The sequence below is a fragment of the Portunus trituberculatus genome, chromosome 48 (genome assembly GCF_017591435.1).
Source record: "Portunus trituberculatus isolate SZX2019 chromosome 48, ASM1759143v1, whole genome shotgun sequence".
NCBI lineage: Eukaryota > Metazoa > Arthropoda > Malacostraca > Decapoda > Portunidae > Portunus > Portunus trituberculatus.
This window is the reverse complement of record NC_059302.1, coordinates 2903930-2919248: the sequence shown is the minus strand read 5'-3', so window position 1 is coordinate 2919248 and position 15319 is coordinate 2903930. Positions and strand designations below refer to the sequence as shown.

At 41.2% G+C, this 15319-nt stretch overlaps 1 protein-coding gene across 1 annotated transcript; it reads left to right on the top strand.

The window, feature by feature from the left end:
* Nucleotides 1-9378: 9378 nt before the first annotated feature.
* On the top strand, nt 9379-13973 carry LOC123498377 (cuticle protein AM1199-like). Its single transcript, XM_045245475.1, has 3 exons — nt 9379-9485; nt 11797-12098; nt 12919-13973. Exons 1-3 carry the CDS (start codon nt 9477-9479, stop codon nt 13100-13102), a joined length of 495 nt encoding a protein of 164 aa, XP_045101410.1. The 5' UTR covers nt 9379-9476; the 3' UTR covers nt 13103-13973.
* The last annotated feature ends 1346 nt before the right edge of the window (nt 13974-15319 follow it).

Below are 15319 nucleotides of genomic sequence, written 5' to 3'. Positions count from 1 at the left end.
TCCTGGCCGGCTGGAGCGGAAGGTTTGCGATCAGCTGGTGGCGGGAGATTTGGCGGCAAAATCAAAATGTTGTATTGCTCTAAATCAGTGGTTTCCAAATTAGTGGGCATGCGCCATAGGAGTAAGGGTGAGGGGGATACAAGTGGGGCATGAATCCATCTGCTCAAAAACCACTGTTTAATGAGAATAATGAAATAATTCCAAGAACAAGTAGACTATCTGCCTTTCGATACGTGCAGAGTATAATTAATTATTATATCAGTCATTTGTTTCACTCGTTGTAATACAAGTAGATATCTTTTCCTAAACAGTGGTAATATATAAATAAAAGAGAAACAATACATACAATTTCATATGAATACCAAGAAGAGGGGATGAGGGCATACGGCTCTAATAGAAGCAAAAATGGAAGTCAGATAAGATAGTTTAAGAAGCACTGCTCTACCTAGACTATTCTTTTTTATGTAAGAGGGGAAACTGGTCAAGAGCAACAGAAAGAGTTAAAAAAAAAAAAAAGACCCAGTTAGTTGCCAGTCTCCGTGAAGATCCGAGAGAGCTAACTAAGAGAAAATGATAAATGTCTTGAAATCTCCCTCTTAAATAAGTTCCAGTCATAGGAACATGGAAATACAAAGTAGGTAGTGAGATCCAGCATTTACTATAAAGAGGTATGAATGATGACTGCAAGGGCACCGAAACATCGTCAAACAGTGCCCGAGGACGCGGAAAGTAACACAATGCAGCTTCCTTTCCTTCCACATGTCAGCTGTCTTCGCTAGCCTTTACCTTGCCTTGGAGAACAAACAGCCCAGTGGTTACTCTCCCTGACCGACTCCGCGCACTACAGGAGCCGGTGAGAGGCTTCCTGGGGTTCACTTTACTCTCACAGGCACGCAAGGACACTGGTTGTTGGCAGCGGCCCGCGAGTTTAGAGCTTGAGGAGGGATGCTGAGGTATACTCCACGCCGCTGCACCAACCCTGAAGGAAGAGGGAGGAGGAAAAAAATGTTAACTTCCTGTTTTGTCAGCTGAAGATTCATTGGCAGATTTTCGTAATGAATTTTCACTTCCTTATCCCTTTCCAACCGCGTCATGGTATCTTATTTACTTAATATATTTAGTAAGGTGTTTTGTCCAAGGGCAGTAAGAAAGATAAATAAATAAAAACAATAAAGGTCCCAGTTTAAGAAAAAAAGTTACAAGCATTATCCAAAATCAGAAGAGTGCCTTAAAACTTCACTTTCAATAGAGTTCAAGATGTACGTAAGGTGAAATAAAAGGAGCAGGCAGGGAGTTCCAGGGTCTACCAGTTGTTGCACGTAGTATTTAACCCCCTTCAATACTGAGACACATTTTTACCTTGATTTCTGGGTAGGATTAGACGATTTTATTTGCATTAGGAAGAGTCTATGGAGGTCAAAAGATTAATGGCCAGTCTTTACTATTCTAATCCCAACATATGTGTCTGAGGCTGTATAAAATCGCCAAAATAGTAACCAAGAATCAATCGGTCAGTCCGGAATAATAAACACACATACACCTCATCATTTTTTTTTTTTTTACTAAAGTCAGCAGTGATTACAAATAAGCGAAATGTTTATCGCATCCAACATTCCACGGACACCAAGACAACTGCTTCTGAAATACGAGTACGTACAGAGAGAGAGAGAGAGAGAGAGAGAGAGAGAGAGAGAGAGAGAGAGAGAGAGAGAGAGAGAGAGAGAGAGAGAGAGAGAGAGAGAGAGAGAGAGAGAGAGAGAGAGAGAGAGAGAGAGAGAGAGAGAGAGAGAGAGGTTTCTTGGATTATTTGCTTTCTTTCTCTGCTTAGCTAATTATGTTCTGCAGCGCGACAGTATCTCGACCTAAAAACTAGCTGGGAAGTGCGTGGCTGAATATATTAAAGGTTATCTCTTTTCTTTTTTCTCTCATCAAATATGTTTTTACCAGAGAGAGAGAGAGAGAGAGAGAGAGAGAGAGAGAGAGAGAGAGAGAGAGATAATTCACATTCTTACATATGCACATTACCTGACTTTCCACGTGGTCACAATTACATAACAAAACCACGAAAATAAAACAGAAAACATGCACAGAACGAAAATAAACTAAGAACTGAAGCAGAAACTCACATGATTTATAAAGAGAAAGAATACTCATCACTTTATTCGTCTATTCATTACCTAATTTACTGCCTTCTGATACGCACTTCTTGCTGGCGGTGAGTGCGTGCCAGCTTCCCATCACTCGATCATTGGGGAGGTGAAGGAGAGGGAAACGAGGAGATCATTAGACGAGACAGGATGCTGAGGTCAAAATAACACAGCATCTTATCAACTGATCAAGATAATTAGCGACAAAGAGGAGTGATGGAGGAGGAGGAGGAGGAGGAATAAAAAGGTCATGGAGCTTATAGTAACATACATATTAATCATGGTAACTAGCTATAAAGATGAGGAGGAGGAGGAGAAGGAGGAGGAGGAATAAAAAGGTCATGGAGCTTATAGTAACTTACATACTAATCATGATAATTAGCTATAAAGATGAGGATGAGGATGAGGAGGAGGAGGAGGAGGAGGAGGAGGAGTAAGAAGGCCAAGGAGGTAACAGGGTTCGAAAGGGAAGGGTTGGAGGCTAGAAAAACAAGACAAGTAGGAGGAGGAGGAGGAGGAGGAGGAGGAGGAGGAGGAGGAGGAGGAGGAGGAGGAGGAGGAGGAGGAGGAGGAGGAGGAGGAGGAGGAGGAGGAAGGAAGATGAAAGAGAACGTGGAAGATGAGATGACTGGGGACGAAAAGTAGAAGGACGGAAGGAGTGGGAAGGTCAACCGCTGGGAATTACTCTATCACTGTAATCGAACGAGAGAGAGAAAAAAAAAAAAAATAAATAAAAAGGTGGGTTGGATTAGCTTTTTAGCACTTCAATTCAACGAAAAGTAAAAAAAAAAAGAAATGTGTGTGTGTGTGTGTGTGTGTGTGTGTGTGTGTGTGTGTGTGTGTGTGTGTGTGTGTGTGTGTGTGTGTAGGTTAATGCATGTGAAAGTGTTTACATATAGGAAGAATAATTATATAAGTGCCCGTGTGTGTGTGTGTGTGTGTGTGTGTGTGTGTGTGTGTGTGTGTGTGTGTGTGTGTGTGTGTGTGTGTGTGTGTGTGTGTGCATCCATCCATCACGTTCCCTACTCATGATTCTGGCTGTGTAATATCCCTCTGGTGGGAATTTAAAACTTATACATAAGCGTGTTTCGTAGCTTAGGTAAGACTCCCCCTCCCCTCTCTCTCTCTCTCTCTCTCTCTTGCCGGTACCTGCTTATCACTGGACACCTTTAGCAGCCTGACCAGGACACAACCTTCAGACTACCAATAAACACGCAAGGACGTCACCAAGTGTGTGTGTGTGTGTGTGTGTGTGTGTGTGTGTGTGTGTGTGTGTGTGTGTGTGTGTGTGTGTGTGTGTGTGTGTGTGTGTGTGTGTGTAAAATACAGGAAAGAAAACACACATACGGGAAAAAAGTGATTAATATAAAAAAAGGGCAAGTAGAAAGAAACACACAAAATACGAAAAAAAAAAAAAAATGCATGAAAACAACTCTTACTTCACAAAATATATACTCATCAATTGGAAACAACAACAACAACAACAACAACAACAACAAAACAAAGACAACATACACAAAACAGGATAAAACAAAAAAAAAAAAAAAAAAAAAAAAACAGGATAATAACTTACAATCAAAACAAATAAACGGTAAATGACAGAACAGCATGGAAAAAAAAAGAAAGAAAGAAGAAAAAGAAAATAAAAGGACAGGAAAAAAAAAAATGGAGACTTGAATGCAAAATAGAAAAAAAATAAAAATAAAATACAGTTAAAAGGACTGAAAAAAAAAAAAAAATGGAAACTTGAATGCAAAATAAAACATGAAAATAATAAAATAGTTAAAAGGACTGAAAAAAAAAAAAATGGAAACTCGAATGCAAAACTCAAAACTTTTCCTAACAATACACAAAAAAGAAAAGAAGATAACGGGTGGACAAAGAAAAAAAAAAAGAATAAAAACAAATAAATAAATAAAGAATGAAAAAAGAAAAAAAGAAAGAAAGAAACAAAGAAATAATAATAATAATAATAATAATAATAATAATAATAATAATAATAATAATAATAAGAAGAAGAAGAAGACGAAGACAAAATACTACGAGCCTAAACATGAGTCTAAGATAAAAGTAAAAAATAAAGATGATGACGATGATGATGATGATAATGATGATGATGATGATGATGATGATGATGATGAGGTAATGTAAGGAAAGGAGGAAACGAGGCCAGGGCGATTATGAGGAAGAACAATGTAAGGCAACAAAGGATGAACGAAACACCATGAGTCTGCACATTGTTGAGCTGCCTGCCTGTCTGTCTGTCTGTCTGTCTGTCTTTGTCAATCTGTCTATCCATCCCTCTATCCATCGAAGTGCTTGCCTATTTGTTTATCTATCAATTTTTAAACGTGCTTGGTAATGTGTCTATCTATCTATCTATCTATCTGTCTATCTATCTATTTATTAAGGTGTTAGTAAATTTGCTAGTGTCTATTTATTTATCTCTATCTATCCATCTATCAAACACACACACACACACACACACACACACACACACACACACACACACACACATCAAAGTTTGTATGAAGAGAGAGAGAGAGAGAGAGAGAGAGAGAGAGAGAGAGAGAGAGAGAGAGAGAGAGAGAGAGAGAGAGAGAGAGAGAGAGAGAGAGAGAGAGGTAACACACACACACGCACGCGCTCTCATCACTGTTGTGTCACTTCCTATCTTCACTGTGACGCAACACGATATGAATTAAATCTCGCTGATGATTGGTCGCGATTTCTAAACTTTAATAACATCTCCGCGTGACGTCATTATCGTGCCTTCCCTTATAGCAGCGCTGGGTCGTGGGTCGTGGGTCGTTCCTTGATTATTTTTTTCCTTTTTCGTATTTCAATATATTTTTTCCCCTGTGCTTGCGATGCTGTATAGTTGGGCTTCGTGAAATGTCATAGGCTCGTATCTGCTTTTCCTCCTTTCAAGTTTTTCCTTTGTGGTTAAATTATCTATATATTTTTTTTTGTCGTTTATTTACTACAGTGCTTGCTTGATTTTATTTCTTCTTCACTTTCATTGACTCCTTGTATCCTCTCTCACCTTTCCTTCTTCTTACTCTTGTTCTATTTCCTTTTCTTCTTACTATTCACGTTCTTATTCAAGTTTTCATGTCCAACTTACTGATCACCGTTTTTATTTCATTTCACCCCTTCTTTGTCTTACATATTTCTATCTCCTCTACCATTATTATTTTTTTTATCAACCTATTTTACTCTCTCTCTCTCTCTCTCTCTCTCTCTCTCTCTCTCTCTATTCCACTCCCTTCGCTTTTGCCTCACGCATCAGGAAGTGGAGGAGAGGCGCCAAAAAGCAACCCACCTTGACGTGCCCGCCGGCGACGCAGCAGCAGCAGGAGGAGGAGGAGGAGGAGGAGGAGGAGGAGGAGGAGGAGGAGGAGGAGGAGGAGGAGGAGGAGGAGGAGGAGGAGGAGGAGGAGAACGAGGAGGAGGAGGAGGAAAAAAAATGACGAGGCAGATACAGAGGGAGTGCGAGGGAGAGAGGGAAAGGGAGAGGAAAAGAGAGGGAGAGTGTGAGAGAGAAGTCCCGTTCGCCTGGGGGAGTCGGAGGTCGAAGTGGTGAGTGGTGGCTGTGGGAAACGTGGGAAAAACAAGACATTACTTATATGCCTTGCTTGCTTCATTGGTTTCTCTCTCTCTCTCTCTCTCTCTCTCTCTCTCTCTATTATCACCATCATCATCATCCCCTTAGGTTTCCGACGCGCTGCTCTCTGAATGTCAATGTTCTGTGTTGCGTGTTCTCTTTACGGGCTTGTCTGGAGTGTGTCTGTGCATTCCGAGTTAAAAAAGAAGTGTTGTTGATTGCTTATTGTATATTTATCTTGGAAAATAAAGAAAAAAAGACTTCGTTTATTCATTATGGGTTGTAAATTATTCATCATATATTTATCTAAAAAAAAAAAAAAGAAAAAAAAAGTCTTATTTTTGATGGTCATGTTTTTTTTTCTTTTTTGTTCTTAGGTGTGTGTGTGTGTGTGTGTGTGTGTGTGTGTGTGTGTGTGTGTGTGTGTGTGTGTGTGTGTGTGTGTGTGTGTGTGTGTGTGTGTGTGTGTGTGTGTGTGTGTGTGTGTGTGTGTGTCACTGTGATAATGTTAATTCCGAGTTAAAAAAGAGAAATTAACATGCATTAAAAATAAAAGAAATAAGAAAAATAAGAAAAGCAAACAAGTAAACAAACAAACAAAACTCATCTTTTTTAATAAACATGCGTTGTTATTGCTCTGTTGTCGTTGCTGTTGTTGTTGTTGTTGTTTTGCTGTTGCTGTTGTTGTTGCTATTGTTGTTGTTTTTGTTGCTGTTTTGTTGTTGTTGTTGTTGTTGTTGTTGTTGATGTTGTTGTTTTTGTTGTTGATGACGTTGTTGTTGTTGATGTTGTTGTATGGGAAGAATGTTCAAAAGCAGATATCATTTATGATTTGAAAAAAAAAAAAAAAGAAAATGTAAATCAATCATCATACATTCCCTCTCTCACCCCAAAAAAAAAAAAAAAGACACGACAAATCTTTTCTAGTAATTATGCATGTCTCTGTTTATTTAGAAGTGTCTGTTAAGCTTCACGTAAAACAGCCTTTGCCAAATAGCCAGTGATTCACCTCCAGCACGGGATACCTGGCGCTGCTTGCCTCGTCCTTGTCTCCTTGTACTGTCCACGCACCTTGTAGGCCTCGCGTGTCGTGGTTGTGTCTGTTTACTTGGTGTCTACTTAATATCGGAGCCTTATTTGTGTCTGCTTACTCAGTATGTCTACTTAACCCCCCTTCAGTACCATGACGTGTTTCCATATTCATTCTACTTACTATTTTGTGGTTTTATATAGCTTCAGAAACTCATGTGGGTGATTAGAATAGTGAAGACTCTGTCCATTAACTTTCTGACTTCATTAGATCCTTCCTAATGTCAATAAAATGGTCTAATCGTACACAAATCTCAAGGTAAAAATGTGTCCTGGTATTGAAGGGGTTAATATCGGAGTCTTGGTTGTGTCTGCTTACTTAGTGACTACTTAATCAATATAGGAGCCTTAAAAGGAAATTGTCATAAAGAATGCTCATATTTCTAGGCGTTTTGAAAGGAAAGAGTTAATGAAATTGTGAACTGTTTGCATTTATTATTTTTTGTCTAATCATGTTAATTCTCACTTCCTTTTTGTATTAATCTCTTTTTATTATCACTATATTCCTGCTGAGCTCTGACATCTCAATAACTTTCTTCGCATATTCCTCTCTCACAATAAAGTAAAATTTCACGAGGAACATCTATATGAAATATTGTTTATTAACTATCAAATCATCACCGGCTCTTTTCATGCTACGATAATGATCATTTCCTTAAATTAATAAACTTGGGCAGGTACTCACGACAGTTAAGCAGCAGGTGAACTTAGAAATAAAATATTTTGTCTTCATTTACATGAAAGACTGTAAATTGAGATCAGGAGGTGATGACGGTAACTGCTTAAGTGGCTGGCCTGTTGTGGCTGGTTAGTGGTGAGAGGGAGACCTGGCTAAGTGGTGTGTGTGTGTGTGTGTGTGTGTGTGTGTGTGTGTGTGTGTGTGTGTGTGTGTGTGTGTGTGTGTGTGTGTGTCGACCCTTGTGACGGGGATTCGTGCCTGGGGTTTAAAGAAAGTGCCTCGTCCAAACCCCCTCTCTCTCTCTCTCTCTCTCTCTCTCTCTCTCTCTCTCTCTCTCTCTCTCAAGATAGTGCTGGTGACAGGAAATGCGACTCGGCACAGAAAATGTATGCAGGTGAATAAATAAGTTGATAAGTAAAGTGAAAATAAAGGGAAGCAAATTCATGAGAAACGGATAATCATTTTGATGGATACATATTTAAGAAGGTAAACAAGGTGGGCAGGTAGACAGATAGACAGATAGGAGGATAAACAAGGTAGACATACATACATACATACATACATATATACAGACAGACAGACAGGCAAACGGACAGATAGGAAGGTAAAAAAAGGCAGACAGGTCGATAGATAGACAGAAAAATATGAAGGTAGACAAGGTAGACAGACAGACAGATAGACAGATAGATAGCTAGATAGACAGACAGACAGACAAGACAGGAAGGAAAAAAAAAAGAGGTAGACAGATAGATAGGTAGGTAAGTGGATAGATAGACGAATGGATGGAGGTACATAAAACATTTTATTTTTGGGCCAGGGACAAAAACGAGAAAAAAAAGAAAGAAAAACTCTCTCTCTCTCTCTCTCTCTCTCTCTCTCCGTGACAACAGTGGTGAGGAAGAGCAAAAGGAAGACACGAAAATAAGTCAACGGGAACGCAAGAAGGAAATGACGACCATTGAACAAGCAAGAAAGAAGGAAAGGAAGAGAAGACGACAATCAATAAACAAAAAAAAAAAAAAAAAAAGAAAAAAAGAAAAAACAACAACAACTGAGGAAGAGAGGAAGCGAGGAACTGAATAAACAAGAGAGAAAACGAGAGAACGAGAGAATGATATATAGAGAGAGTAGAGGAAGAGACGGGGGATGTACAAACCAAGGGGTCACAACACTGCCTTTCTCTCCGCAGGGAAGGAGCAATGAAGAGAGAGAGAGAGAGAGAGAGAGAGAGAGAGAGAGAGAGAGAGAGAGAGAGAGAGAGAGAGAGAGAGAGAGAGAGAGAGAGAGAGAGAGAGAGAGAGAGAGAGAGAGAGAGAGAGAGAGAGAGAGAGAGAGAGAGAGAGAGAGAAGGGGAGAGAAATGGCGATAATAGGAGGTGAGGGAAGGTAGAGGTATGATGGGAGGGCAAGGGAGAAGAAAAGGAAAGGCGATGAGGAGACTAAAGAAGATGATGGAAGGGAGAATAGGAGAAAAAGATGAGTGGGATGTTAATGAAGGTAGAATAAGAAGGGAGGAGCAGATGAATAACAAAATAGAACAAGAGTGGAGGGAAAAGAAAAGAAAAGAAAAAAAAAAGCTTTGAAGGGAGGGGCGGTTTGGGAAGTTAAATAAGAGATGGGGAGAAGGAGGAGGAGGAGGAGGAGGAGGAGGAACTGGCTGAAGGAGAAAAAAAATAAAGGTCTAAAATGAAGGGAGGGAGAGAAGGAGGGAAGAGGGGGAGGGGGAGGAGGAGAAAGAAAGAAAAAAAAAAAAAAAAAAAAAAAGGTAGGGTTGAGGGCTTTGGGATGGAGGAAAGGGGCGGGAATGGGAGGGAAGGGAGGGGCGCTGGGGGCGGGGCTGCTGGGGTCAGGGTTTGATGGGGAGGTCAGCGCCAGTGCCTCTCACCCCAGAGTATATAAGAGCCGCAACACGCCTCCTGAAGCACTCACTCTCCTCTCCCACACTCCCCGCAGATATGAAGCTCGTGAGTACAACAACAACAACAACAACAACAACAACAATAACATCAACAACAATAATTACTACAACTACTACTACTACAACTACTACAACTACTACTACTTCTACTACTACTACTACTACTACTAATTCTCTCTCTCTCTCTCTCTCTCTCTCTCTCTCTCTCTCTCTCTCTCCCTGTGGCATATCTTTTATTATTAATTTTATTTCTTTCCATGCTTTTTAAGTGTCAGTCTTAGTGTTTCATAATTTTCACTATCTCTCTCTCTCTCTCTCTCTCTCTCTCTCTCTCTCTCTCTCTCTCTCTCTCTCTCTCTCTCTCTCTCTATTTTCTTCCTCCATTGTTTTCTTTTTCGTTTCACTATTTTCTTTTCCTACTTTCCTTTTCACTTCTAATTTCGTTTTCCGTTTCATTAGATTACTTTCATTTTCCACTTTCTCCTTTCTTCTTCCCCTACATTTCCTCTCAATTCCTCTTCCCTTCCTCGCTTCCCATCTTCACCCTTTCCTCCGCATCTTCCCTTACTTCGCATCCTCTCCCTTTCATTTCTACCCTGCCAGCGAATCACGTGCAACCTAATCATCACTTACATAACAGTTTTCCGTCTTCTATTACGTAATCTTCGTTGAGTCTTCGATCCCTCTCACTAAGCTACACCTTATCATTCTTTTTAATTCGTTGTTTTTTGTTGTTTTTCAAAGTTTCCCATTAATAACCTTACGTTTTCTATCATTCCCTTATTTTTTTTTTCCCTTTAGAGATATTAATCTACAAGAAATTGGGATAACTGAACTATTTACCTTCAAGATGGAAATATATACAAACGAAATACTTCCATTATTTGCTATCCACGTATTGGTTTCCTCCAGATCTTGTATATTCAGGTCACACAAACAGTTTAGAAATCTCATCACTGTTCAACCGAAGACGAGAGGTATAATAAAAAGATGATACCTCCGTTATGACCTCCATACTTCCCTCCTCTCGCTCTCCTCCTCCTTCTCCCTCTCCTCCTCTTCCTTCCTCCTTACAAAAATTTTCCTACTTCTCCCTCACTATTCCCCCTCCTTCTCCTCTTCCTTCCTTATAATGTCTCCCTCCTCAATATATTTTTTTTCTTCTTTACGTTACTAAATCTTTCTTCTTTTCCCCATCCTTCCTCTCCTTCACGTCCTCCCTCCTCCTGTATTCCCCCTCCTCCTCCTATTCCTTCCTTATAATTTCTTTCCCTCCTCAATATTTTTTTTCTCCTTTCCGTTATTAAATGTTTCTCCTTCTCCTCCTTCTCCATTCTCTCCCTCTCCTCTTCCTCCCTTACAAAAAACCTGCCCTCTTCTCCCTCACTGTATTCTCCCTCCTCCAATTTCTTCCTATTTTTTTTTTCTCCTGTCCGTTTCTTTCTTCTTCTTCTCACAATACTGGGTAATTTCCATGTCTTCCTTTACTCTTCTTCACCAAGTCTTTCTCTCTTTCCCTCACCATATATTTTTCCACCTGCCTATCATCTCTTCCTTCACCACTTCTCAATCCTCTTTCTCAGCATCAAATCATCCTCTTCCTCCTTCTCTCTTAACATTTTCTTCCTCTTCCCTCATCCTCCTCTTCCTTCTCATAGCTTTTTCCTTCCTCCCTCGTCACTACACATTTCTCCTTCCTTCCCTCAGATCTTCCTCCTCCTTATTTCCCAGTGTCGACTCAGGCCCATCGTCTCTCTCTCTCTCTCTCTCTCTACTTCTTTTGTGATTCCTTCTCGTACTCCTCTTCTTTCTCATCCCTGGCCTCTTAGATTTCTTCTTTCTTCCTCATTATCGACCGCTTTTTCTCTCTCATTATTTTTTTCCTTCTTCACATTGTTCTTTTATTTCGTTTTCCTCCTCATCCTTCTTTATTTCTTTCCCTTTTTCGTCTTTTTCCTGCCTTCTTATCTTTTTTCTCTCGTTCTTCTCCTTGTCCTCCTATATCTTTCCGTTTATCGTCTTTTCTTCCTTCTCATCCTTTGTTCTCTTGTTCTCCTTCTCATTCTCATATTTATTGTCTTTTCTCGTTTCTTCCTTCCTTCTTATCCTTTTTCTCTTTTTCTCATCATTCTCATCATATTTATTGCTCTTTCTGGTCGCTTTCTTCCTCTTTATCCTTTTCTCTCGTTCTCCTCCTCATTCTCCTCATATTCCTTTCCCTTTCTCGTCATTTCCTTTTTTTCATCCTTTTTTCTGTTCTCCTCATATTCATTGCCCTTTCTCATCTCCTCCTTCCTTTTCACCCTTTTTCTCGTGTTCTCCTCACCCTCTTCATATTCCTTGTCCTTTCCCTTCAGATCGTGTTCGCAGCCCTGGTCGGCGTGTGTCTGGGGGCCAAGCTACCTGGTCACGTAGATGGCCACCACGATGATCACCACCACGAGCACCACGACGCTGGCTTCGTACACCAAGGGGACTTCCACCACGACACTGGCTTCGTAAACCACGACCAACCTCCCGTAGCTATCCTGTTCGACGACCGCCAGGCTCCAGCAGGCGGCTCCTACGCTACCAACTTTGAGACCGAGGATGGCGTGAGGGTGACAGAAAACGGACAGCCTGGATCAGCGGGCCAGAGCAACGTAGAGGGATCTTATTCGTGAGTATTGTGGAGGGTTGAGTGTTGTAATGTTAGGCTTGATTCACACTATCGCTCTGGTCTCGGTCTGCTCTCGCTCCGCTCCGCTCCCGATACATTCATAAGGTATTTCGATCGGAGAGAGAGCGGAGCGATAGTGTCAATCAAGCCTTTAAACCTCTTCAGTACTGGAACGCATTTTTTGACCATGAATTTTGTGTATGGTTGGATTGATTTGGATTAGGAAGGGTCTATGGAGATCAGAAGATTAATTAATGGCTAGAGTCTTCACTATTCTACTCCCATCAAAAGTTTCTGAAGCTGTACAAAATCACCAAATAGAAAGCGGAATAAATATGAAAACGCGTCATGGTACTGAAGGGGTCAAAGGTTATGGGAGTAGTATTGAGTATTCTAAAGGTAGGATTGAGGATTGAGGGTTAAGGATAAGGAGAGTAGGATGACGTATTAAAGCATGAGGAGATAAAATAGATAGATAGAGATAGACAGATGGACTGATTGGCGCATTGTGGAGGGGAAGGAGAGTAAAGAAAGGGACGGGTGAGAGAGACATGTGAAAGGGACATGTACAGGTGGACAGGTGAAAGGGACAGGTGAGAGGGACAGGTGAAAGGGACAGGTAAAGAAAGGGACGGGTGAGACAGGTGAAAGGGACATGTACAGGTGGACAGTGAAAGGGACAGGTGAGAGGGACAGGTGAAAGAGACAAGTAGAGGGACAGGTGAGAGGGACAGATTACAGGTGGCCAGGACAGTGAGAAGTGCAGGTAGACGTGAAATATGAACAGGTGAGGTGACTGTGGCTCGTTACATCGTTACAGCTTCACTGACCCTGACGGCAACCTGGTGGAGGTGCGCTACGTGGCTGACGAGTTCGGCTTCCGCGCTGAGAGCCCCTACGTGCCCACGCCCCACCCCCTCCCCGCCCACGCCCTGCAGCAGATCGCCTATGCGGAAGAGCTGAGGAGACTTCGTGAGCAGAACGGCGAGCCACAGTTCTCTTAATTCCTAGGTGTTCTTTCTTACCTGCTGTACCTGTTGTTGTTCTCTCCCCTACAATACCTATACATCTGTTCTCAAGATGTTATGATTAGCTCCAAACAGCCTCGTCAGGACCAATAAGTCTGCTGCTGTTTGTTCTATGTGATCCTTGGTGTTTTTAATAAATGCCTCACTTTCTGGCCTCCTCCTCCTCCTCCTCCTCTTCCTCTTCCTCCTCCTCTTCCTGCCACGTCAAAGTTCCTTCCAAGTGGTCATGATAGTGGTGTATGTATAAATAAACAGTCTATTCCTCCTGGCAGTCACGTGCATCCTCTGAGGGCAGGAAGAGGTAGTGGGAGATAGGGAGGAGCGGCGCCCATGCACATACCACACCCACCTTAGTCAACCAAACCCTATTAGTCTCCCTATTAGTGTGGGTGGTTAGTTTGATTGTACACCCCTTCATGTATTCGTGTCGATGATTCCAACTTGAGCACCAATTATCCATTTATCCACTTATCCACCACACCGCACAGCACCTTATCCCTATAGACATGTGGATTGACTTCAAGACACGACCACTACTGCACGTATCCACTGCACCACCACATTCACCCAATCCACTTCTTCTTATCTGTAGGTGGACAGTTTCCTTTTACTGTGAATCTATGTGGATGATTTCAGACTAAAATAAGATCCACTACAACACCACCACCACTACTACTACTACCACCACTACCACCACCACCACACCCACATTTATCCTAGACACGACCACTTAGCCAGCTCACTACCTACATCCACATACCCACCCACACCCCATCCACCTTATACAATCAAATAATAACACAGGAAAAAAATATTATAATGAAAAATAAAAGTTCTAAAAAATAAAGTGGATTGTTTTTTTTAATGCAAGGTAAATATCAGAGAGAGAGAGAGAGAGAGAGAGAGAGAGAGAGAGAGAGAGAGAGAGAGAGAGAGAGAGAGAGAGAGAGAGAGAGAGAGAGAGAGAGAGAGAGAGAGAGAGAGAGAGAGAGAGAGAGAGAAACAGAACGTGAGATGTAAAAATAATAATGGAAAGAAAGAAACACTAAAAAACAAAACAAAACTGGTCATACAGAGAGAGAGAGAGAGAGAGAGAGAGAGAGAGAGAGAGAGAGAGAGAGAGAGAGAGAGAGAGAGAGAGAGAGAGAGAGAGAGAGAGAAGCTTTACTGCCTTTCCAACACAAACACATGTAAGGTCACCACGCGTCCAGGAGATGACCAAGAAGAGAAAGGCTAGGAAGGGAAGGTCGCCAACTCCTCATACGTGTCCCATTCCTTCAACCTGATAATATAATCGTGATAAGATTAATTTACTTTTTTTTTTTAACATGAGCGAAGACAGACAGACAGATAGACAGACAGGGAGGTAGGTAGATCGTGTCCTTTGCTGTATAGATGGACACGGTAAATTGGAGGAGGAGGAGGAGGAGGAGGAGGAGGAGGAGGAGGAGGAGGAGGAGGAGGAGGAGGAGGAGGAGGAGGAGGAATACAAAGGAATACAAAGGAAAGGCCAGAAAGTAACAACCCTACTGAACCTAACGAGGCTGTCTGTGTGCCTATTCTACCATTACAGATTCTGAGTTAGAGGCTATAGGACACTAGGGAAGAGGAGGAGGAGGAGGAGGAGGAGGAGGAGGAGGAGGAGGAGGAGGAGGAGGAGGAGAGTACTGTATTCTTCCCTCTTCATTTTTCTCCTCCCAGCTTGCTACGTGATTACAGAAAATACGACTGACAATATTTTTTTCCTTTTTCTTTTTCCTTCCCAAATTATTGACACGTCTGAAAAAGAAACGTGGCATTGTCTTGTTATTTCATTTCTATTTTGTTTTGTGTTTTTTTTTCTACATGCACACAAATAAATAATCACTCTTTACTCTTTTAATTTTAGTTTCTTTTTCTATTTTTTTCTTATTTCCCTATTCAGCTTCTTGGTTTGTCTTTTCATTGTATTATTGTCTTTGTTCTCTTCCTTCATCTCTTTATGTCCTTTTTTTTTTGTCTATTACTATTCAACTTACTAATGAATCCCTTCAGTACCATGACGTGTTTTCATATTCACTCTGCTTACTATTTGGTAACTTTATACAGCTTCAGAAACTTATGTCGGGAACTGGACTAGTCAAGACTCAGACCATTAATCTTCTGCCCTCCATAGACACTTCCTAATGTAAATAAAACCATCTAATCATACTC